Genomic DNA, 23,201 nt, shown 5'->3' with positions numbered 1-23,201 from the left:
GCTGGTTCTGATGAAGAGAAGCTCTGCGCGCGCCGCGACTTTCCATTGGCCCTTTGTACCGCGGCCTACAACGGGCCTAGTGATTGGTTGCAGCTGCGGCCGCACTGCCTTGTGAGGTAGAAGCAGGGGGCGGGAAGTACCGCGTTTCTTCCGTCCCGGCATGCAGAGAGTAGGAAGCGGGCGGAAGCCAGCGGCTCTCGCGACGATTTGCTTAGAGCTTCTCCAGGCTCCAATGGGGGTGGCTCTTAAAGGGCGAGGCACGGGGGTCGTCGTATTTTGCTTTTTCTTGAGTGAACAGGGTAGGCACCTGAAACTCTGCAACACAAGAGAGGAGCTTGGGGCTCGACGCGCACGTCCAGTGTTGCTTCAGAAGGCTCAAAGGAACGTCTCGGGCTAAGCGACTTCGCTGACGAAGTGTTTGGGCCTGTGTGCGTCACTGCTTCGAGGACTAGTGTTCAGAATCCTGGCCAGTGAGCCCGGATCAGGAGCCTGAACTACCTGGTACGGGACCCTCATCCACAGGGGCGAAGGAGGCACGTTCCTTGTCGCTCTGTATGGGTTCACTCTGGACTTGGAACTGTGTGAGGTTTAAGAAAGCAGGAGTGTCTGAGATAGGAGACCTGCGGTATTTTGACTCCACGTATAGTTTGGTCTGAGCTGTCTAGTCTTGACTCCATGTATGTTTGGTCTGGAGCAAAATTGGTAGCTGTATATATTAGAACTTTTTTCTATTTGAGCTAAATTTTTTTAGTTGGCCATTTGGTCCCTCTCATCTCAGTTTCATTCAAATATTTGAACCCAGACCGTGTGCTACATTCTGTTTTCCTGAGGATACAGGAGTGCATCAGACAGGTAACAGTGCCTACCCTATTGGAATTTACTGTCTAGTTGGGTTTATAATCGTTTTCGGTTTTTTTTTTTTTTTTTTGGCGGGGGGCGGGTACCGGGGATTGAATCCAGGTGTGCATACTGGACCACAGTCCCAGCCCTTTTTTGTGTTTCATTTAGAGGCAGGGTCTCGCTGAGTTGCTAAGTGCCTCGCCAAGTTGCTGAGGCTGGCTTTGAACTCGCAAATCCTCCTGCCTCAGCCTCCCGAGTCTATGGGATTACAGGTGTGCGCCACCGCGCCTGGCTTCTAATATCTTGGTGTAATAATCTAATTGTACAGATGAATTGTACTTAAGGCTCTAAGTGTGGATGATGGGAGATCCAACTCTGAAATGAGGCGTAAAAGATGAATAGAAGTTGGTCAGCGAGGCGCATAGCACATTTGAGGAACTACAAAATTAACCAGGGCTGGAGCAGGGGTTGGGGAGTGTGGTTTGAGGAAGCAACAGGGGAAGGGGTCATGTAGTGGCCTTTTAAGCTGTTTGGCTTTTTTCTCTAAATATTTAAAAGACTTTAGAGCCCTTGCCTGGATTGGAGAGGGCAAAAGTAGAAACCTATAGACCCTTTTGGTCGCTTCAGTACGATGTGAAAGATGACTGTAGCTTAGAAGAGGGTGGCGGCAGTGCAGATGGAAGTGAATGAATAACGATACGGTATATATGTGGTTAATCTGTATGGATTGGACCCATATATGGCCTGGATAAGAAAGGAAGAAAGGTTCCCATAGAGTACTGAAATGATGACATTTACTGAGGTAGGAAAGAGGAGGAACAGGTTTTGCTTGGGGATAATTGAGAATTTCATCTTAGCTCTATTAAGTTTACAATGGTTGGAACCTGGCTTGCAGCTCAGTGCCAGAGCATTCTCCTAGCATGTATGAGACTGTGGTTCAATCCCCAGCACCACAAAATAACTATTGCTAAGTTTGAGAATGCTTATAAGATGTTTAAGTAGTGATGTCAGTCATGCAGTTGCGTTTATTTGGGCTTTAAGTACTTTTGGCATGTTTTCTCAACTTTGTCTACACTTTGGAAATGGGAGTGTCACCCCCATTTCATGCATGGGAAAATTGAGGTAAAGAAAGGTGAAAAGGTCTTGCTCACTCAGCTAGTTTGTGCTTTCCCACCTCCATATTCATTATTCAGTGCATAATACCAATGATCTGATTACCTCTCTCTCCATAGGGTGGGAACACAGACTTCTATGGGGCAAGTTTTCTTTCCCCCTAAAAGCATCTCTTTAGGTTCTGTTTTAATTTCCAGTATGTTGTCTCTCATTGTATAACACTGTACTCCAGCTCTGCCTGTTATTCACTGTGCTTGGCAGTAAGGTCTTATTTTTTTTTTTTAATTTATTTTTTTTAATTGTCAGTGGACCTTTATTTTATTTATTTACATGTGATGCTGAGAATCAAGCCCAGTGCCTCACACATACTAGGCAAGCGCTCTGCCACTGAGCCACAACCTCCGCCCCAGTAAGGTCTTCTTAAATATACTATTTACTGACTAGGGTCTACTGTGTCCCAAGCTTTTCTCTACTTCATTTCCCTTACCCTACTTTCTACTTTCTATATTAGGTTTCCTTGCTTTACCTTCCTTTTGTTATGTTTATATTGTGTCTTTAGGTTCCTTTGAAGACTTTCCAAGCTTTTTAGACCAGCTCATGGTTTCATCTGGTCACATCTCAGGTGGAATTGGTATTTGTCAACCTTTGAATTTTTTTGGGGGGGGGGCGGTTACTGGGGATTGAACTTGGGTGTGCTTGGCCACTGAGCCACATCCCCAGCCATATTTTGTATTTTATTTAGAAACAGGGTCTCACTTAGTTGTTTAGCACCTTACATTGCTGAGGCTGGCTTTGAACTTGTGATCCTCCTGCTTCAGCCTTGTGAGCTGCTGGGATTATAGGTGTGCACCACCATGCCTGGCTAACCTTTGAATTCTTGAAATGTGTTTCAATATTGCAGCTCCAGGCAGTTCAACTGTATCCCCAAAAGCTCATTTGCCTAATTGCTGCAAATTCACCATCTCTGCATTTAAACTTGGATTCCATCAATGCATTAGAGGCAAAGGCTCTGACAGGAGAGAATTTTGGAAGGAATGGAACGGAAAGCTAGTAAGTGAAGGCTTTTAAAATGGAACAATGGGGGTGCTGGGGTTGTGGCTCAGTGGTAGAGTGCTTGCCTAGCATGTGCAAGGCCCTGGGTTCAATCCTCAGCACCACATTAAAATAAGGTACTGTGTGCAACTAAAAAATATTAAAAAAAATAAAGTGGAACTATGATCATTTAGGGTTGAGAAGGAAACTTGTGATGTCAGGGTGATGCTGATTTTTCAAACTGCTACATGGTAAGAGTAGAATATATAACCTCTGATTGTCTGAATAATGAAGGAGTTGTTCTTGATTATCAAATCTTGTTCAAGAGTTTTTATAAAACTTACTATAGATTATATAGAACCTATCTGGGTATATTGCAGCACTTCTGTAATCTCAGCTACTCAGGATACTGAGGCAGGATGACTGCAAGTTCAAGACCAGCCTGGGCCACTTAGCAAGACCCAGTCTTAAAAAGGGCTGGGGATGTAGCTCAGTAATAGAGTAACTCTGGGTTCAATCCCTATTACTCCTACCCCCTGACCCTCATATCTCTAGAATCTCTCCTTTCTTCCCAGAGGTCTTTGCATTGGCTGAAAGTTCCAGTCCTCTAACCAGCTGGTCTTTCTCGTGATCAGCCCCTCCAGAGGTTTCCTTTGGGCCCCTCTCCTAAGTGCTTAAACTCAATATAAACTGCGGCCATCTGAAGAGGCTCATATGAACAACAAAAGAAACTCAGAAAATTCCAAGGATTCAAGAGCTGTCAATGGAACTGAAAACTTTATCGTATACCACAGCTAGGGTATATAAAGACCCAATACTTTAAATTGTAATTCTGAAAGGCTCTAAATTCCTAATAGTTGTTAACACATCAGCCTCTTATGCAGGATGAAAGATCCTACATACCCATTCTACAGACTCCGTCTTTCTACCAGGATAAACAAATCTCCAGGAATTATACTTTGGATTTGCTTTATCTTAAGTCTCATAACTTTATTTTCTGCCACAGATTTAATGAGTTTCTGGGTTGGTGAATGCATCCTTGAACTAGGAAGATTCTGTACTCCAACTCTACAGGAATAGAAATTCCTGCACTCAGAGGACACTCATGAACCAAACTCTTATATACTTCTTCATTTGGCTGTCCATGTGCATCTGTTGTAATATCCTTTATTTTTTTTTATTTTTATTTTTAATTTTTTTTTAATATTTATTTTTTAGTTTTCAGCGGACACAACATCTTTGTTGGTATGTGGTGCTGAGGATCGAACCCGGGCCGCACGCATGCCAGGCAAGCGCGCTACCGCTTGAGCCACATCCCCAGCCCTGTAATATCCTTTATAATGAAAGGCTAAATTGAAATAAAGTTTCCCTGAATTCTCTGTTCCACCACCATAGCAAATACCAAACGCAATTAGGGTTAAAGGATCCCTGATTTTGTAGTCACTTAGTCAAAAACAGGTCACAATCTGGAACTTGTGATTGGCATCAGAAGTGGGGAGAGCCATTAACTTGTGGGATCTGATTCAAATTCCAGGTTGATAATATCAGAAGTTAAAAGTGAATCATAGGATACCCAGCTCGTGTGCAGAAAGTTGAAGTGCTTGGTGTGGAAAAAACCCACCATTTGACCATGACCAAAGCAGCATTCTGTGTTGAGTGTAGAAAAATGGAATTTGTATTTCTTCATTAATATAAATTAAATGAATAACATTTTCCTGGGTGTCTTAATAGTTATATGTCTGTCTGCTCTGCCCCTGATCAGAGATTTTTTTGAGGGGGTGGTACTGGGGATTGAACTCAGGGGCACTCAATCATAGAGCCACATCCCTAGCCCTATTTTTTTTTTAATATTTCTTAGTTGTAGATGGACATAATATCTTTATTTCATTTTTTTTTCACGTGGTGCTGAGGTTTGAACCCAGTGCCTTTCGTGTGCTAGGTGAGCACTCTATCACTGAGCCACAACCCCAACCCCCTCCCAGCCCTATTTTGTATTTTATTTAGAAACAGATATCACTGAGTTGCTTAACACCTCAACGTTGCTGAAGTTGGCTTTGAACTCCATCCTCCTGCCTCACCCTCGTGAGCTGCTGGGATTACAGGCGTGCACCACCATGCCTGTCCAGAGAGTTCTATATATTTTTAAAATTTTAAAATATTTTTTCACTTGTAGGTGGACACAAAACCTTTATTATTACTTTTAAGTTTTAGTTGTAGTTGACACAATACCTTTATTATGTATTTACTTTTATGTGGTGATGAGGATCAAACCCACGGCCTCACACATGCAAGGCAAGTGAGCTATGCCCCCAGCCCCAGAGTTCTGTATTGAGGCTGGGGTATACTCAGTGGTAGAGCGGAAAAAAATAGTTTGAAAAGTATCTGTGGATTTGGTTATCTCTAAGGCACTTACAACTTCAGTAAGTCCCAGCAAGATGCAGTGGCACACACCTGTAATCCCAGCAATCTGGGGGGGCTATATCCTGGAAAATTAAAACCAAATATGTGGCCCAAGGTTTTTCTGGATAGCACACAGAATGGGAATGACCAGAATAAATGGCAATCCTATCTCAGTCCACTTTGTGCTGCTATAACAATACTGACTGGGTAATTTATTATGAATATATTGGTTCAATTCTGCAATGTGGAGAAATTCCAGAATCAAGAGCCACCTTGCTGATACCAAGTGTGGTGATGCATGCCTGTAATCCTGGCTACTAGAGAGGTTGAAGCAGGAGTATTACAAGTTTGAGGCCAGCCTGGGCAATTTAGTGAAACCCTGTTCTAAATTTTTAAAAAGTGCTCTGGGGTTAGCTCAGGTATATAGTGCTTTCCTATCATGAGGTCCTGGGTTCAATCCCCAGTGTCACCAAATGGGGGCAGGGTGGGGGGAGCATTGCTGCATAATCCAAACAGAAGGGCAGCAGGCAAGAGAGGAAAAAAGACGGAATTTGTAGCCTCAATCTCTCGTAACTGGCATTTGTGAATTCATGAGCCATGCAGACTTCCCTTGTATGATCTTAAAAAAAACTGTATGCCATTTACCTCAGTTGATTTCTTTTTTTAATTTCATACATTCTTGGGAAAATAATATGGCTGAGCAGGGTGGTGCACACCTTTAATCCCAATGGCTCAGGAAGCTGAGGCAGAAGGATTGCAAATTCACAGCCAGCCTCAGCAACTTAGTGAGTCCCTAAGAAATTTGGTGAGACCCTGTCTCAAGGAAAAATTCTGGAGATGTGGCTCAGGGGTTAAGGGGCCCCCTGGGTTCAAACCTTGGTACTTAAAAAGAATGGCACACACCAATAATCCCAGCTAAAGTGTAACCTTAGCTATTTGGGAGGCTGAGAAAGGAGACTTGCAAGTTTGAGATGAGCCTTTTCTATAATTATTTTCATCTTGTTGGCCATGGTGACACATGCCTGTAGTTCCAACTACAGAGGCTGGGAAAGGATTACCTGGGCTCATAAAATTATAAGAATAGTCTGGGCAATGTGGAAGACCCCAATTTATTTATTTATTTTTTAAAGAGATAGAGAATTTTTAAATATTTCTTAGTTTTCGGTGGACACAACATCTTTCTTTGTATGTGGTGCTGAGGATCGAACCCAGGCCGCACGCATGCCAAGCAAGTGCACTACAGCTTGAGCCACATCCCCAGCCCAGACCCCAATTTAAAATGAACCCAAATAGCCTGGAGATGGAGAGAAGCATACGTGAACACATAAATTTGATCCACAGCACATTATCAAATTTGGTATAAGCTCCCCCACCCCCATTGTGAGTCTGACAAGGATGTAATTTATAAATCAATAACCAAAAGGCTTTAATTTCTAAAATGGAAATGTAAAACCACCCTGAATTTTGGACAGTAGAGGTATTTTGAAATATTTTAGTGTTTATATGCTAGGAATCATTCTGGGTGCAGAGACATTGTCAATGAACAATTTTTGGTGTTAATGTAGCTTACATTTTAGGTGGGGAAAGGGCAAATTGAATAGTAAAAAATGCTAAGAGGAATAGGAAATGACATACTTGAGAAGGGGGGCTATTTTTCTCTCTCTCAAACAAACAAAAAAAAGTGATAGGTGAGTCAAATGGAAATGTTGAGACTGTTCCATCAAGGCATAAAAGCCAGAAAATAAAATCGGGAGAAAGGAGTAAAGTGGTAATGAGGGGCCACATCATGTGAAGCCTGTAGGCCTTGGGAAGACCGTAGAGAAGGGGAGTGCCATCTCACTGCTGTGAGAAAATACCAATGTACCAATATAGCAATGGTTTATGTGGATAGACTGGTCAAAACTCAGGTAATCCAAGGTAATTTACAATAAAAATAGTAGAGATGGTAATTGTTTACATACTTTGGTAAGATTTGATGACTGCAGGTTTTGGTTTGAGCAACTTTAAAAAAATATACATACATTGGTACTGCAAAGACCAACTTAAGGAAGGAATAGCAGAAAAATTACAAAAAAAAATTACTTGTTATCCTATCAAGTACTTATAACAAGAGACTTTCAAGTAGAGGAAATTGTGTTCTAATGTGTGAAATATCGAAGTAAGCGCCCTGATGGGATATAAAAGGTAGAGGAAAATTGGAATTCTTTGCTTGCTTTAGCAGATGCATTCATCTTGGATAAACCATTAGTATTCTCCAGCTTGCACACAGTAGATAGGATTTCTGGATCTCCATAATCATGAGCAAATTTCTTATAGTGAGTCTCAGACCATATAATATCCTATTGGTTTATATCTCTGGGAAATCCTAATGAAATTTCTTATGCTATTACAGCTTAGATTGAGAGAGAACTGAATTATAGTTCAATGTGTTTATTTCTCCTACTGGGCACCTTAAGTCAATAGCTATAGACATCTACTCAAGTACCCTTTCCAGTAGAACCCAGACTCTGTTCAGGGTATGCTTCAGTCCCAAGGGTAAACCTTGATTAAAACATGCTATTAATAATCAGTCGGGTTACTTGGAAATCTTGGAGGACAGTTTAGCTACCATACTGATCTGAACACAGCCGAGGTCAATCAGAAAAGCATCTTCCAACATAACACAAACCATCTTTTATGACAGAATCATTGTAGGTTCCTATCAAGTGTTCATGTGGCTGGAAACCTGAGTATCAACTCACACAAATCCTAATAATTTTCACATGGGTGTTACGAAGTGGACAAGTGAATTTTCTAGTTATGCAATGTAGAAATCACTCACTTCCTCCACATTAGGGCATTGTATTGTACTCACCTTAAAAATGGGAATTTCTGATAGGCATGGTGGTACATGCCTGTAATCACAAGACGCTGAGGCTCTTAGCAATTTAGTGAGACCCCTATCTAAAATACAACCCCCCCCCACAGAGCCCTATATTTCTAAATACCATTAAATTATAAAGGAGCTGTGTTACATGGTATAAGTTTACTTCAGTATCCATGAAATTCAAAGAGAAGTATGTTCAGAGACATGGGAAATAATTCTACTTAATGAGACATAAGAAAAATATCACTTAAGTCATTGGCATGTGATATTTAAAAGTACACCAAAATTTGGGACAAGCCAATACACCGAGGATGGGAAATCGCAAACAGATCAAGAATCTGGGTTCCTTATTTTTGAAATCACTCAAAATACATCTTATGACTATTACATATCAGTTTCTTCAACTTAAGCCAGGCTTGGTTGTATACATTTCTAAGCTGACGGCAACCTGAATAAAAGACCTGGTTTTTGTAATAGACATCTAAAATTTGCCTGTGACTTTTTATACCAATCCTTCTGAATCTTTGGATTTGTTCGTATCTTTATCCAGTGCTAAAAAATCCTGTTTTCTTCCTTGGAAAATATGGAAAGTGTGATATGTCATAGTCCTGAAGCTAAACTGCAGCTCACACCATAAAAACAATCAAGATGTTTTTTCATATTTATTTTTTAAAAAATCCAGAATGGATCAAAAAGAACAATCTCAAGGATGTAGGTGCCAGATGCGCCAGAGGGTAGCTAGAAAAGTATGCCTTAGGAACATTAGGGATTTAAGAACTACCTTATTTTAAGCTACCTGACATAAATAGCTTAGTTTTCCACTGACCAGCTTCCTCTGTCCCACCTACTACAACTGTAGCACAGCTAGCTCTCTTGCGCTGCAAGGCCTCAGCCGAAGGACCCTGAGTACACATCGGCTATTATAGCAGTGCTCTCGACCAACTAGGATCTTCATCCTCATTATGGTCTCATTCCAGGTTATTATGGTGCATCTCCTTCATTGCGTTTGATACAGTTTCACACCTTGAAAATATTGCCACTTTAGCACAAACAGGAAGTCTTTATAATGATTAGTAAATCGTCTATCCCTAACCCTTTCACATGCAGCTGAAAATTAACAGGCCAGGGAGAGAACATTGTGAACTTTGTACTGCCCATTAAATTATTGCCCATTAAATGTTCATCAGCTAATGGTCACTAAATTTACATATCAAGGAAATTATATATTGAATACTGCAAAAATACAGTAAAGACTGAGGGTTGCCCATTTCTGCTCAGGAAGTGCCTTCACTCCTAAGCTTCATATAGAATGTCGTCTTTTTGGCTCCAATGTACTATTACTGTTTCTCCTCCTTTTGATCTTCCTTTTGTTCCCCAGTGCCAGAACTTCCAGAGCCTTCTCTCTCAGATGCCATCTGTTAAGAAAACATTCGATACCCATTCAGAATATTAAGCTAATAGTTTAACACCAAAACAAAGGAGTGTCATCCTGTGCACTCCTGTTCCATCCCCTACACTAGTGCTTTCCCTTGATTCCTTTGACACTATTATCATTCCCTAAATAGAATCAAGATGGCAGGAGATGTTTTAAAATCCTATTCTCAATTCCATAAATGATAATGGAGAGAACACCAGTAACAGTAATTAAGAAAAGTTACAAGAAAAGTAATCAGGATCAAAATACCCGTCAGCCCTTGTACCTTTTTGTATGCCATTTCAAAGAGCTTTAATGATGCCTGCTGAAGGGAGGATGCTGCCTGCCTTATGTTTTCTCCCGTTTCACTGTCTTTTCGAGCCAGGAGCTCCCTCATTTTGGATATCTCTTCTTTAAGTTTGTTGCACTTAAAAAAAGACAAAAATTTTCATTTTCTCAGGTCTTCTGTCCCATTATGTGTTGCAGTAATATTCAGAACACTTAAAAAAAACTGATTACTTTATATCATGATACACAGAAAAACAAACTTCACTCAGTGGTGATAATTCCCCCAATCTTTCCAGTTCTTTGAGAATAGTTTACCTCATCAGCAGGTAATTGGTCCTTGAATTCTTCCATCTTGGTTTCTGTGTCATGAATGATTCCTTCAGCCATGTTAACTGCTTCAACTCGTTCCTTAGAGAAATGAGAAGTTTAATATAAATGTTTTTCCAATCAAAACTCAGAGGTTTGAGCTAGACTCTTTTCATAAGAATTCTGATAGAAGACTAAGAAAAAACCATAAAAAGACCCTATATGAAAGCAAAAGAGATCTGAGTAATAAGCAAAGGTGAAGATAGTGGTAAAAGTTCAGCCACATGTTCAACTCTACTTTCATGTGACAGCTTTACTAAGATTAAGAAGCCAAGAAGATGGGCTGGGGTTGTAGCTCAGTGGTGGAATACTTGCCTAGCATTTGTGAGGCACTGGGTTTGATCCTCAACATCAGATAAAATTGAAATGAATAAAGGTGTACTATGCCCATCTACCAACATTAAAAAAAAAAAAAGTAATTACCTTCTTTCGCCGGTCTTCTTCAGCATACTTCTCTGCATTTTTAACCATATTTTCAATATCATCTTTACTTAATCCACCAGAGGACTGGATTACAACTATAAGAAAAAACATCTATGAGTTCTTTGGTAAAATTACATACCCGTTCTTCCTCTGGCCAAGGTCAACTGATCTACTTTTTCCTACTTAAAATTCACCAGAGGGCTCACTACTTACCTGTTTGCCCCCATTCCCTGAAAAACATTATACTTGTAAAGAAGACTCATTCTCCCCTCAGGACAGAGAAGAAAAAGAGGTGCACGTAACAACAGGATCTAATTCCCAACAGAGGTCCCTCACCTTACTCTTAACTGATAAGGACTTACTCTGCTGCTCACGTCCAGTGCCCTTATCTTTTGCAGAAACATGTACGATCCCATTGGCATCAATATCAAAGGTAACTTCAATCTGAGGGACTCCACGAGGGGCAGGTGGAATTCCAATCTAAAGTAAGCAATACTAAGAGTAAGATCCTTTAACAGGAGGTCTAGTGCTACTATTGTCACAACTATATGATCATTAGGTAAACAAATTATTTGCTTCCTGGAAGTAACAAGTGATACCTTCACACAGTGCACAAAACCATGAGTTTATAAAAGTGAGGGTGGTAGCTTCACTGCTGCATGAAATCAACAGGGCTTTATACTTGTGAAGTTTAGTTACATGTACAGTGAATAACTATAATGGCTATATTTATCCGGGGACATGGTGAATGATAGGAAACCTCTCCACTGTAGTTCATATCACTAAGAACAAAGCAATACTGATCAAAAGCCAGTAACAACATCAAATGACTTTTACATGATTAGAAGAAACATTTTATAAAGTACTTGATGAAATTTCGAAGGCTCTGATAAACACCAAAGGCATGGATTGCAGAATTCATCCTATATACGTCAGCAGTTTATAGGATTTGGAGTACTATCTAACTTTAGAATGAAGCAATTGGAGAACACAATTTTCAGATTTTTCAATACCTACCAAAGTAAACTGTCCAAGAAGTTTGTTGTCTCCAGCCATCTCTCTCTCACCTTGACACACTTTAATTTCCACTTGAGTCTGTCCATCAGCAGCAGTAGAAAACACCTGGGGAACAGTGCATCACAGGTTGACAATCTAATTAAAACACTCTCCTTATAGAAGGCAAACAAGGGAAATAAATTCACTGGATAGGAATTTATTTTATTTATTCCTATCCAGTGAATTTATTTCTGGAAGGATCCCAATGTACACTATCCTCAGAACAAAGGCCTATGTCTTTTCAGGGATTAGGAGTAGGATTGGTACAGCAAAATGGCATAGCTATTGTTCAAACTAAGCAAATGTACTATACAAAGATATAGCATTAGCACAGAAGGTGTCAAGACAAAAATCAGATGTTATTATGTGCTCAGTCATAGGATGTCATCACATACTTTTTCCTTCAGAATGATGTGTTGACAAAAACATCATTGCACAAACACAGCAATAGCTGCAGTTTTTCAGAAATAGAGATAATACTTCTGTGATGAGGCAAAGAGAAGGAGAGCTCTTACCTGACTCTTCTTAGTTGGAATAGTGGTGTTTCTATTAATAAGTTTGGTAAAGACACCTCCCAGAGTCTCAATGCCCAGAGACAAAGGCGTGACATCCAGGAGCAGTACATCTGTGACATCACCAGCCAATACACCTCCTTGAATGGCAGCTCCAATGGCCACAGCTTCATCAGGATTAACAGCTTTACTTGGGGCTCGGCCAAAAAGATCTTGCACAGTTTGCTGAACCTGAGAATTAAGAAGAAAAGATAAGAGTGAGACAGAAAACTTAAGATGGAGAACTCAAGTGGAGAACACAATATTCTCCAATTAAAACACAAACTTAATTTGGTAGGTAATGAAAACCTGAATATCGTGTTCTCCAATTAAGCCAGTCAGATCTAAAGACAGAATTCTACTAAAATTATTTCATAGTTGAATTCTTGTTAATGCATTCTTTAACCAGAGTTTCTCACTTATTGCCCTTTTATATTTGATTTCCTTTATTACTAAATATCCCTAATATTTATTATCTGGTTTCCTGCACATTAATGAAATCATTTTAAACAGATGGTGTTAAGGCATGGGGACTTAAAATTTTGTCATCCAAGTCCTATTAACTGAAGACCAAATAATGGAAGCAACATAATAAAACTGTTGCTAACATGGGGCACATTCTTCTGTTTATTAGGACTAATCAGTACAACTAGAATAGGACCATGAATAAGTTGTTAAAATTCAGGACTCCTCTTGTCCCAGAACCCCCCACCATTAATTTTGTGCTCTTTTCCTGAGCCCAAATACTTCAACAGAAAAACTAATACCAAAGATCACTAATTCAGAACCCAGAATATAATTCTAATTCAGACTATCAAGGAAGTCTGTGCTTAGTATCAATAGGTTTGAGCTTAAGTCATTATTTCTCCATACATCTATGCCTTTTCAGATTGATGTTGATGAATAAAATGCATCACTGTACAAATCTTTACAGGAGAGATACAAAAAGAAACACTAGGCACTAAACTGTAAAGACATATATCCTGCCAGGTATGGTGGTGCATGCCTTAATCTCAGAGGCTTGGGAAACTGAGCCAGGAGGATCACTAGTTCAAAGTCAGCCTCAGAACTCAGGGAGACTTTCTCTCTAAATAAAATATAAAAAAAGACATGAATGTGTTTCAGTGGTTAAGCATCCCTGGGTTCAATCCCTAGTACCAAATAAATAAATAAGAGATGGGGATATATAACTTCAGTGATACAGCAACTCCATGGGACAATTCTCAAAGACATTCTGCTTCCCTTTAACTAAAAGAGCCAAAAAGCCTCTAGTGAGGACACAATCACATCCCTCTTAAGTCACCCTGGCAGTTTACATGCTGGCCCCCCTTTTCTCCATGCCAAGAATTCCATGGGTTCATACCTTGGGCATTCTAGTCATACCACCAACAAGAATCACTTCTCCTATGTCACTTTTGCTGACTTCTGCATCCTGCATAGCTTTTTGACATGGAGCAATGGTCCTCTTGATTAAATCAGTGACAATCCCCTCAAATTGAGCCCGGGTCAGCTTCATATTCAAATGCTTGGGTCCAGAAGCATCCATTGTAAGATATGGCAAATTGATGTCAGTCTGCAAACAAAATATTTAAATTGCATGTTAGAAAGTTTAATGTTTTATGTAGAAGCTAGAGTAAAATATAGGAAATGGGGAGGAAATGATAGGATGGGTAAGGGGAAGCAATGCAGAATGAACTCTTAGAAAACAGCCAGGTGCAGTGGCTTGGGAGGCCAAGGCAAGAGGATTGCAAATTCAGATCAGCCTCAGCAACTTATCAAGGCTCTAAGCAAGACCATTTCAAAATTAAAAATGGGCTAGGGGTGTTGCTCAGTGGTTAAGTACCCCTGGTTCAATCCCTGGTAATCCCCCAAAATCACATTATGTGCATATATGAACACCTTTATGTGTAGGTAGGAAAAAAAACAATCAAATATAAATTAATAAAAATGAGCAAAGGGAAGTCAAGACTACAAAGGAGAATGAGAGGAGGAGGATGGGAAGGAAAAGGGTGGGGAATCATGAACTGAAATAGAACTCCATGCATTTGAGTTTGTTGGGATGAGCCCTACTACTATCTACATCTATAAAGCTTTAATTTAAAAAATTGCATATTAGCGGGGAGACCAATTGTAGTTGTTTAATACTCAGTAAGGGGACACAAAACTTGAAATGCCACAAAAGGGGGTCAAACCCACTTTAATTGATTAACCAAAGGCAGTGTCTGCAACTTATCTTTCTAGACACAAACATTTCAAAATCCTTCTTAATAAGGTCTATATATATTGACAACTAAGAATGGAGTGGACAAGGAAATCCCCATTCAGAAGAAAGAATTGTTCTTCCACTTAACATTTAAAACCACACTACTGTTTTGGCCCCCCCCCCTTTGTAATACTAGACAGTGACCCTAGAGACACTGTCACTGAACTTCATTGCCCACAGCCCTTTTTTAAATTTTTAGACAGGTTGCCCAGGCTGGCCTCAAAATTGCAATCCTCCTGGCCTCAGCCTCCCAAGTAGCTATGGATATGTGCCACTATGCCTGGCACACATTTTTTTAACCAAGTTTTAAAAATATTCTTTGTACATATGCCTTAAGTTTGCACTCAAATAACCTGAGCTTTATACATTCCAGAAAGTTCATATATGTTAATAAAGCTGCAGAAATACTCTTATTAGAGAGATTACAAGAATTGAGTTACACTGCCATTACATTAATGCAGAGCAGTGAGTAGTCCCATTGTGTAACATCCAGTATTTTATAAATCCCAAATGAAACATGGGATCTTATAATGTGTTACTAAGAATATTTTGGTTAAAAGTTCAAAAAATTTTCTAGGGCTGGGGATATTGCTCAGTTGGTAGAGTCCTTGCCTCAAATGCACAAGGCCCTGAGTTCAATTCCCAGCCCCGCCCCCACAGTTTTCTGAAAAGTGTCCCAGAATGGACCCTCAAGAATAAAATTCCTACAAGGTGTGGTGGCGCATGCCTGTAATCCCAGTGGTTCGGGAGGCTGAGGCAGGAGTTAAAAGCCAGCCTCAACCTCAGCCAATGTGAGGCACTAAGCAACTCAGTGAGACCCTGTGTCTAAATAAAACATAAAATAGGGCTGGGAGGTGGCTCAGTAGTTAAGTGTCCCTGAGTTCAATCCCTGGTACCAAAAAAAAAAAAAAAAAAAAAAAAAAAAAAAAACAAAACAAAACAAAAAAACCCAAAAAACCAAAAACACAACACTGTTGATCTTCTAAGAAGTCACTGGGATTATAGGCATGCACACCTCCATACCCAATAATACTTTTATTACTGAAACCAATTCTAACAGCAAAAGTACTAGTATTATCCAAGAGATTAAGATAAATAAGTAATTCATACAAGATCATGCAGTTAATTGATAAAATAAGGAACCCCAGCAGTTTGCCTGGAGAACCATCACTCTTTTGCTTTTCTCAGTGCTTGGATCAACACAGGGCCTTGTGCATACCAGCAAGTGATCGAGCACTTAGCAATAACACCCCCAGCCCCTAAAACCATCACACAAAACTTCTATTTTATATCATTTCTGGTTTGACATTTACTAATATATAATATCAACTATCAATGGGATAGTCACATTAAAACCAGTCTCTTCGAGCACTCTGCCCTTCAAAATGTCCTGGGAAGCATTAGCTGGCAGTTTAGTGACAAACCCTATCTCTAACCACCACATTGTGAAGTTCTGTCATACTACCTGAAGCAGAAATGAAACAACATTTAGGATGACTGTACACAACTTTGTTACTCCATACAAACCACTTAAAAAATTCAGATTTAGGCCAAGTGTGGTGGTAATATGCCTCTAATCCCAGTAGCTCAGGAAGCTGAGGCAGGAGGATTTTGAGTTTAAAGTCAGCCTCAGCAACTCAGAGAGGCCCTAAGTAACTCAGTGAGACCCTGTTGCTAAATAAACACTTGCCTGGCATGTGTGAGGCACTGAGTTCAAATCTCAGCACCACATATAAATAAAGGTCTATCAAAAACTAAACTAAAAACCTAGATGACTGCATTGCTCCTTTGTTCATGGCAAAGGTTTTACGAACCAAAACACTGTAAAGAGATTACACTTCCATTGGGACAAACAGAATATACTATTCAAACAAATTCAAGTTAAGTACAACCATAAACACTGCTAGGATTTTCCCACATCTTACCTGCACAGATGAGGAGAGTTCACATTTAGCCTTCTCAGCAGCTTCTCGAACCCTCTGAAGTGCCATATTATCTTTGGTCAAATCAACCCCTGTCTACAAAGTAATGATATGACATTACCATTAGTGAGGTGATAAATACTTAAGTTGTAGTAACAATGCAAAACACCATGAAATGCAGCCATATCTTCATAAGCAAACAAATTACTTTTCATTAACCGTAAAAATCTGTGGGGAAGAAAAGAACTTATTCTTAAACGGGTATCTATCTGACTGGAGTCAGGAGACTGAAATGAATGATTTTCAGCTCTTTCTGGCTCTAGAACTCCTAATTCAAAGAAGGAATCCCTTAATGCCTTTTCAAATATTCTATAGTGATTGACATTATTCCCATTCTAAAGCTACAATAACCAGAATAATTCATTGCCCATGAAAGTGAAACACAATTATTTCAGTAGTTGTTAAGAGCAAAAAGTTGTAGAAAAAAGCCAAGAGCAGCCTGGTGTGATAGTGCACGACCGTAATCCCAGCTGCCCAGGAGGCTGAGACAGGAGGATTGAGAGTTCAAAGCCAGACTGAACAACAGAGATATGCAAAGCAACTTAGTGAGACCCTATCTCAAACAAACAAACAAACAAAAACCCCAAGAGTGGCATGCGTGATGCATGGGTTCGATCCTCAGCACCACATAAATAAAATAAAGGTACTATGTCAAGAGTATTCTGAACAAAGAAATTCTCAAATTCCCCATGTTCACACTTATTAACCACAATGGTAACCAACCTCTCTCTTGAACTCCTTCACAATGTGTCGTAACAAGGCCTGGTCAAAGTCTTCACCACCAAGGAAAGTGTCCCCATTGGTGGATTTCACCTCAAACACGCCTTTCTGTATTTCCAGGATAGAAATGTCAAAAGTGCCACCACCTAAATCATACACAGCAATGCTAGAAAGAAAAAGAAAGCCTTATGATACAGAACTTATCCCAAGCACTGAATTTCAACAACCAAAGGAAGTTAAACTTAGCTATTAAAGTATAATCATGATACATGCCTAAGTGATATTTGAGCATACATTAACACAAGGCCCTGATTTAAAAAAACCATGGAAAATGCAGAGAGAAAATGAACTCAATTTTTAGTATCAGTAAGACAGCACTCAACCCGGTTTTGGAGAAATACTTGTCAACATGAATATCAAGAGAAAAATAAATGATCAAGGCCCCAAAGTAAATAATGGAATGGTCTTAAATAACTTGAAGGTAAAGGAAGCACATTTTTACTCTAAATACAAACAAAGCTCAATCAATAGAGGATTCAGAATGAATCTCATGGCTACATGACCTTAGTTTCATGCATCCAGTCTGGACTGTATTTACAAACTTACATTTTGTCTTCAGATTTGTCTAAACCATAGGCCAGAGCAGCAGCTGTGGGTTCATTAATCACTCGAAGCACATTCAGTCCAGATATCTGGCCAGCATCCTTAGTGGCCTAGAGAAAACAGATAAAAGCATTTTCCCCTACCTTGTGTCCCAGGCAACATTTTGTAAAGAAGAAAGCTAACTGATCTCACCTGCCTCTGTGAGTCATTGAAATAAGCAGGGACTGTGATTACAGCATTTTTTGCTGTGTGACCCAAGTAATTTTCTGGAAAAGAATCAGAATAAATTTAATCATGGTATTATGCCACAAAAAAACAAGCAACAGAATTATTAACATAGCCTCGAAACCTGTGTCATCCTTTTAAGACCAAAAACAACACACAACACTGGTCAGTGTTTTAGCAAGTAATTAACATGTAGACAGACCTTTTAAGAAATACTCCAAAATTAAAGACACTGGCTGAAAACTCAAAAAATCTCACCTCTAGTATGTTAGTGAAGGTTCACCAAGTCACAATAACCTTTAGACTTAAAACAGCCACTAGTTTTTAAAATGCAAAAGTTATAAGCTTTACTTAATAGGGACAAAAGCTTAAGGTACAGCCTTTTGACTTTCAATATGGAACGCTAAACTCTCCAACACAAAAGCAGCAAGCCCACATACTACCAGGAAAACGTGAAATTAGGTTGATATAGTGAATAATAAGAGTTTTGCCTTTCCTAGGTTTTCTGTACAAAGGGCATGACTCAGCTACAGAGCTGTGGGGTAATCTCAGGTAAGTCAAAATATTCAAACTTTTCCGGATATGAACACTCACCTGCAGTTTCTTTCATCTTCATCAACACAAATGCTCCAATTTGACTTGGAGAATACAGTTTTCCATGAGCCTCAACCCAAGCATCACCATTGGAGGCACGGACAATTTTGAAGGGAACATTTTTACTGAAAGCCACAGACAAATTATATGAGATAACTGGCTAGTGCGACCTACCATAAAACAAAAGTTATGTCACAAATGTCCACTATCCACCCCACAAGGGACTCATGAACAAAGGATAATTTTATAACATCATTTAATGAAAATCTTTAGAAAATAATAAAAATGTGTACATGAATGCTTAAGGTAGCATTCATTCAGACGCCAAAAGTGAAAATAACACAAATGTCCATCAAATGACAAATGGTTAAACAAATGTATATCTATACAGAATATTATTTAGTATATATTTATACAGAATATTATTTAGTCATGAAAAGAAATGAAGATTGATATAAGCCACAAGATAAGGACGAACCTTAAATTACCTAACTGGGAAAAAAACAGTCACAAAACCCAATGATTACTATAGAACTGACACTCCAATTAAAGTTCAACAAACCAATTAAAAAAAAAATTGGGGCTGAGGTTGTGACTCAATGGTAAAGCACTTGCCTAGCAAGCATGAGGCACATCAAAACAAAACAAAAAAATAAGATATAGGTACCGTGAATATCTACTAAAAATATTTTTAAAAATTATACAAAAACGGGTAACTCTACATGTCTGGTATTTTTAACCAGAAATAAAAGCAAACTCAAGTGTCCCCCGGCATCGCCCTGCCCTGTATCTGTATATATCTGAACAATACATGATAGAACCTATGCCATTAACTTATTCTGCCATTGATTCACATAGTTCAGGAATATCTCATAAACCTTCACATGCATGATCAACACAGCAAATACTGAATCCAAGAAGGTAAAAATGAAGTTTTCGTTGTAAGAAAGGATGTACCCCTATTTTGGAGGCATGGATTCCCCTCTTGACTCCCAACATGTAATCCACTAAAGAAAGATGTTTTGAGGATCTTAAACTGCTAAGAGTGTTCTGTTTGGCCCTTGCAAATAACTGTTTTTTGCTATTACTCACATGTCTTTCTGTACTTCAGGGTCATCGTATCGCCGGCCAATGAGACGCTTGGTGGCATAGAATGTATTGTTTGGGTTGGTGACAGCCTGTCGCTTCGCTGGCATCCCAACAAGTCGTTCACCATCTGCTGTAAAGGCAACAACGGAAGGGGTGGTTCTGGCACCTTCAGCATTCTCCAGCACCTAAAGTCCCCAAAATAAGAATTAAGATTCTAGTCACCACCAGCATCTTTTTTTTTTTTTTTAAAAGTTGTAGATGGACATAATACCTCTATTTTAAAATTTATTTTTATGTGGGGCTGAGTATTGAACCCAGTGCCTCATACATACTTGGCATGTGCTCTACCACTGAGCTACAACTCCAGCCCACCAGAATATTAACAGCAACTATTTCACAAAGGCTTAAATACAGCATAAACTGGCATGCTTTACTACTGTGAATTCTAACTCAGCAAATACCAACTCTTGAAAGCATTTAACAGTTTGGTATCTTTGAACCTTTAACTTGAAAGAACTCACAACTAATAACAAAAAGTTGTACAAAAAACTATTCATCAGGTTTTTCAAACTCAGTGTTGAAAAAGATAACCTCTCCTTTGGCATAGAACATTAAATCTTACATTTCTGTGATGGCTACAAATTTCAGGCATGTAAAATATATACCAAGAAGCACAAATAAACACTAAAAAGGGATTACTGATACTAAACAAATGGAGAAAGACTCCTCTACATAGTGTTTCAGACAAGGACATGAGGGAAAAGCATTAAAGCCCATGTAGGAAGAGGCAAGACTGTAGAATCTCAGGTGCTCTAAATCTTGGTAACAACCCAGAGGGAATAAAGATGTTACATGCAAAGAGTAAGTAGGTTCAGAGTAACAGCCTTTATCTAGAAAGCTCTTGCATGTGTGACTCCATTTGCTTCTAGCCTGCAACCTCTCATCTTGGTTCAATATATTTAAAAAACTGCTGCACTATTACACTGCAAGCCAGTCTGGCCTCTATCCCAGGTGAATGTTTTTCAATCCCATGGGGAAGTGAAATTCATTCAATTATCAGCATCACAAAGATTCTCACCTCACAAATCTTAAGAAACCAAAAGCAGCTTTTAAAATGCAAACCAAACTTCAGAATTCCCATCTAAGCCCCAAAGCACATAATTCTGGAGGGGAGACTAGCTACTCTATGTGACCCAGAGCTTCTTATCATGCTCACCTTTGCTTGTTTACCCTCCATAACCGCCACACAGGAGTTGGTAGTACCCAAATCAATACCAACAACTGCGCCCTTGATTGCTTCTGATCTGTAAGATATTTAAAACAATGTCATAGTTATTACCTTATTACTGGACTCCAAAACAACAGAAGGAAACACAAATATTTGATATGGGAGCAAAATAGTGGTACACTACATTATAAATAAGCAGGTTGAAGTAGTGCTTCTCACTAGGATGGGTTATTAAAAAAGGAATAGTTAATGGTAAATGTAGAGACCGTTAATATGTATCCTCTGTCAAAGGAAATTAAGTTATACTTACGCATAATCTCTCCTTGAAACAAACCTAAAAGCCTCATGACTAAGGCCATTCCAACCATCCTAAAAAATAAAAAACAGTTGCATCAGTCATCAACAACATAAGAAAACTTAGGCTTGTTCTAATTATTTCTTTAAGTTTTATGCATCAGCCTGAATGTGTGCGTACTCAGATTCTAAGTAACTCAGAAGTTTGTGCTGACCTTGTCACGGTATTAATGTTGTAGAGCCATTAAAAAAAGGAGAAGGGGGGGGGGTTAGGCAGAACCTTTCCATCTGGATAAAAGACGTTTTATTACTTTGTTAACATCTAACCATAGGACTACTTTCAAGCCTTCCATTAAACCCACATCTGAGTGGATAGCTTCAATTCTCATTCACCAAAGATGTAGTTTTCGTTTTAGATGAAGAGCAACCACAACCTTCTTTCTTGTCCTTACTTTTTCTGATGTACAAACGAGTACAATCTTCTACCTAAGATTTTCAGAAGGTGTTCCTAAACACGAAAACTGAAGCTGAAATTTGATTTTGGACTTCTTCAGGCATTTCTCTTCCTTTATTCACCACACCACCGGGGTCCTACACACACTACTCTGCACAAAGGAAAACCTGTCTTTTGACTCAGGTGAAAATGAAACCTATACTAGCGGCTCCCTCCCAACAGGCTGCATCCCTCTCCCAAGGCGAAACCTATCCAACCAGACACAGAACAGACTGTTAGGACCACCACCTCGTAATTCGTGGGATAAGAGACTAGATCACGAGTAGTGTGACTCAGCAGGACCCGAAGGGCAGAGGAAGAGGGCCCAGAACTAGGCCTTAAGCCGGCAACGCTAAATACTTAAGTCCGTTACCTTCTTTCCCTCGTGATTTTCCCTTGAAGAACCTGACCCTGAAGGGCGCGGCCTGCCCTACTGAGTCCTGAGACCGTGAGCCGTTTCGGGAAGGCCCGACAGTTTCTTACCTGGTGGCGAGCGGCCGTAGGGCCCCGGGAAGCTGCGGCGCCCACGAGGCGGGCTGCTGCGGCTCGGCTAGCGCTTATCATGGCGGCTAGACCTAGGGAATAGGAAGAAGCAAAGAAGCACTCGGCTGGACTTGAGCAGAGCGGCGCGGTGGTGGCAGCGATTCTGGAAACCTCCAACCACGTGGGGTGGTGGGGCGGAGATTGGGCACTGAGGCCCAGAGAGCCACTTTTCCACTGAGGCGTCGCCCGCGCCGCCTGACCAGAACCTACCCGACTGCCGCTTCCGGAACTAGGGCGTGCTCATAACGTGCTCCGAAGCAAGACTGTTGAAAACACTTTGCCCTCCAGTTTCGGCCGCAGCTGCTGAGAGGATAGTGAAAAGCGAAGAGGTGGAGATGGATATTCAGGCAGCGCCTCAGACAGCCGCGGTCCTCAGCTTCAGGAAAGACTCAAGGTCACACGGGATAAATTGCGAACCGATTACAGGCTCCTTGCGTCAGTTGCGTGGAGGGAGGAGCTTGTTGCGCCTACGCAGGTGGCATTGCGCTAAGGCTCGAGAACGCATGCGCGCAGAGACTGGCGGAAAACGGAGTGGGAGATTAACAGTGTTTATTGGATGCCCCGGCGCAAGCGAGTTTGGCCCGAATACAGCTGAGAGCGAACCCTCGCTCGTGCACTGTGGGCGTGGACGTTTTCCCCTCTCCCTTCTCTCGCGGAGGGCGCCATCTTGTCCTGGGGCTTTGTTTTGTTTTTTGGTACTGAGGTTGGAACCCAGGTTGCAAAACCACTGACCTACATGCCCTGCTCTTTTTTGTGTTTTATTTTGAGACGGAGTCTCGCTAAGTTGCTTAGTGTTTCGCCAAATTGCTGAGGCTGGA

General features: G+C 40.2%; 1 protein-coding gene and 1 long non-coding RNA gene across 6 annotated transcripts; one reads left to right on the top strand and one right to left on the bottom strand.

Annotated features, from left to right (window-relative positions):
• The first annotated feature begins 86 nt into the window (after window positions 1-86).
• Window positions 87-18,772, top strand: LOC308657701. Of its 4 annotated transcripts, XR_014024037.1 has the most exons (4): window positions 87-852; window positions 2,513-2,584; window positions 2,855-3,003; window positions 3,992-4,150. It is a non-coding gene; the product is annotated as an uncharacterized lncRNA (long non-coding RNA). The 4 variants fall into 4 exon arrangements; XR_014024035.1 differs by lacking the exons at window positions 2,513-2,584; window positions 3,992-4,150 and adding an exon at window positions 18,643-18,772; XR_014024036.1 differs by lacking the exon at window positions 2,513-2,584.
• On the bottom strand, window positions 8,901-22,762 carry HSPA9 (heat shock protein family A (Hsp70) member 9). Of its 2 annotated transcripts, XM_081309476.1 has the most exons (18): window positions 22,594-22,762; window positions 22,324-22,415; window positions 21,364-21,422; window positions 21,042-21,129; window positions 19,829-20,010; window positions 18,737-18,861; window positions 18,110-18,183; window positions 17,921-18,027; window positions 17,318-17,480; window positions 16,538-16,630; window positions 13,713-13,922; window positions 12,314-12,541; window positions 11,760-11,864; window positions 11,105-11,222; window positions 10,743-10,837; window positions 10,269-10,361; window positions 9,952-10,092; window positions 8,901-9,666 (listed from the first exon to the last, which is right to left on the bottom strand). In XM_081309476.1, exons 2-18 carry the CDS (start codon window positions 22,402-22,404, stop codon window positions 9,589-9,591), a joined length of 2,040 nt encoding a protein of 679 aa, XP_081165602.1. In that variant the 5' UTR covers window positions 22,405-22,415; window positions 22,594-22,762; the 3' UTR covers window positions 8,901-9,588. The 2 variants fall into 2 exon arrangements, with proteins under 2 accessions (XP_081165602.1, XP_081165601.1); XM_081309475.1 differs by lacking the exon at window positions 22,594-22,762 and having other exon boundaries at window positions 22,324-22,524.
• Between the last annotated feature and the right edge of the window lie 439 nt (window positions 22,763-23,201).

This window comes from Spermophilus citellus (genome assembly GCF_964194105.1).
Source record: "Spermophilus citellus genome assembly, chromosome: 1".
Classification (NCBI taxonomy): domain Eukaryota; kingdom Metazoa; phylum Chordata; class Mammalia; order Rodentia; family Sciuridae; genus Spermophilus; species Spermophilus citellus.
Note: the sequence above shows the minus strand (reverse complement) of the source record. Positions and strands in the feature narration are given on the sequence as shown.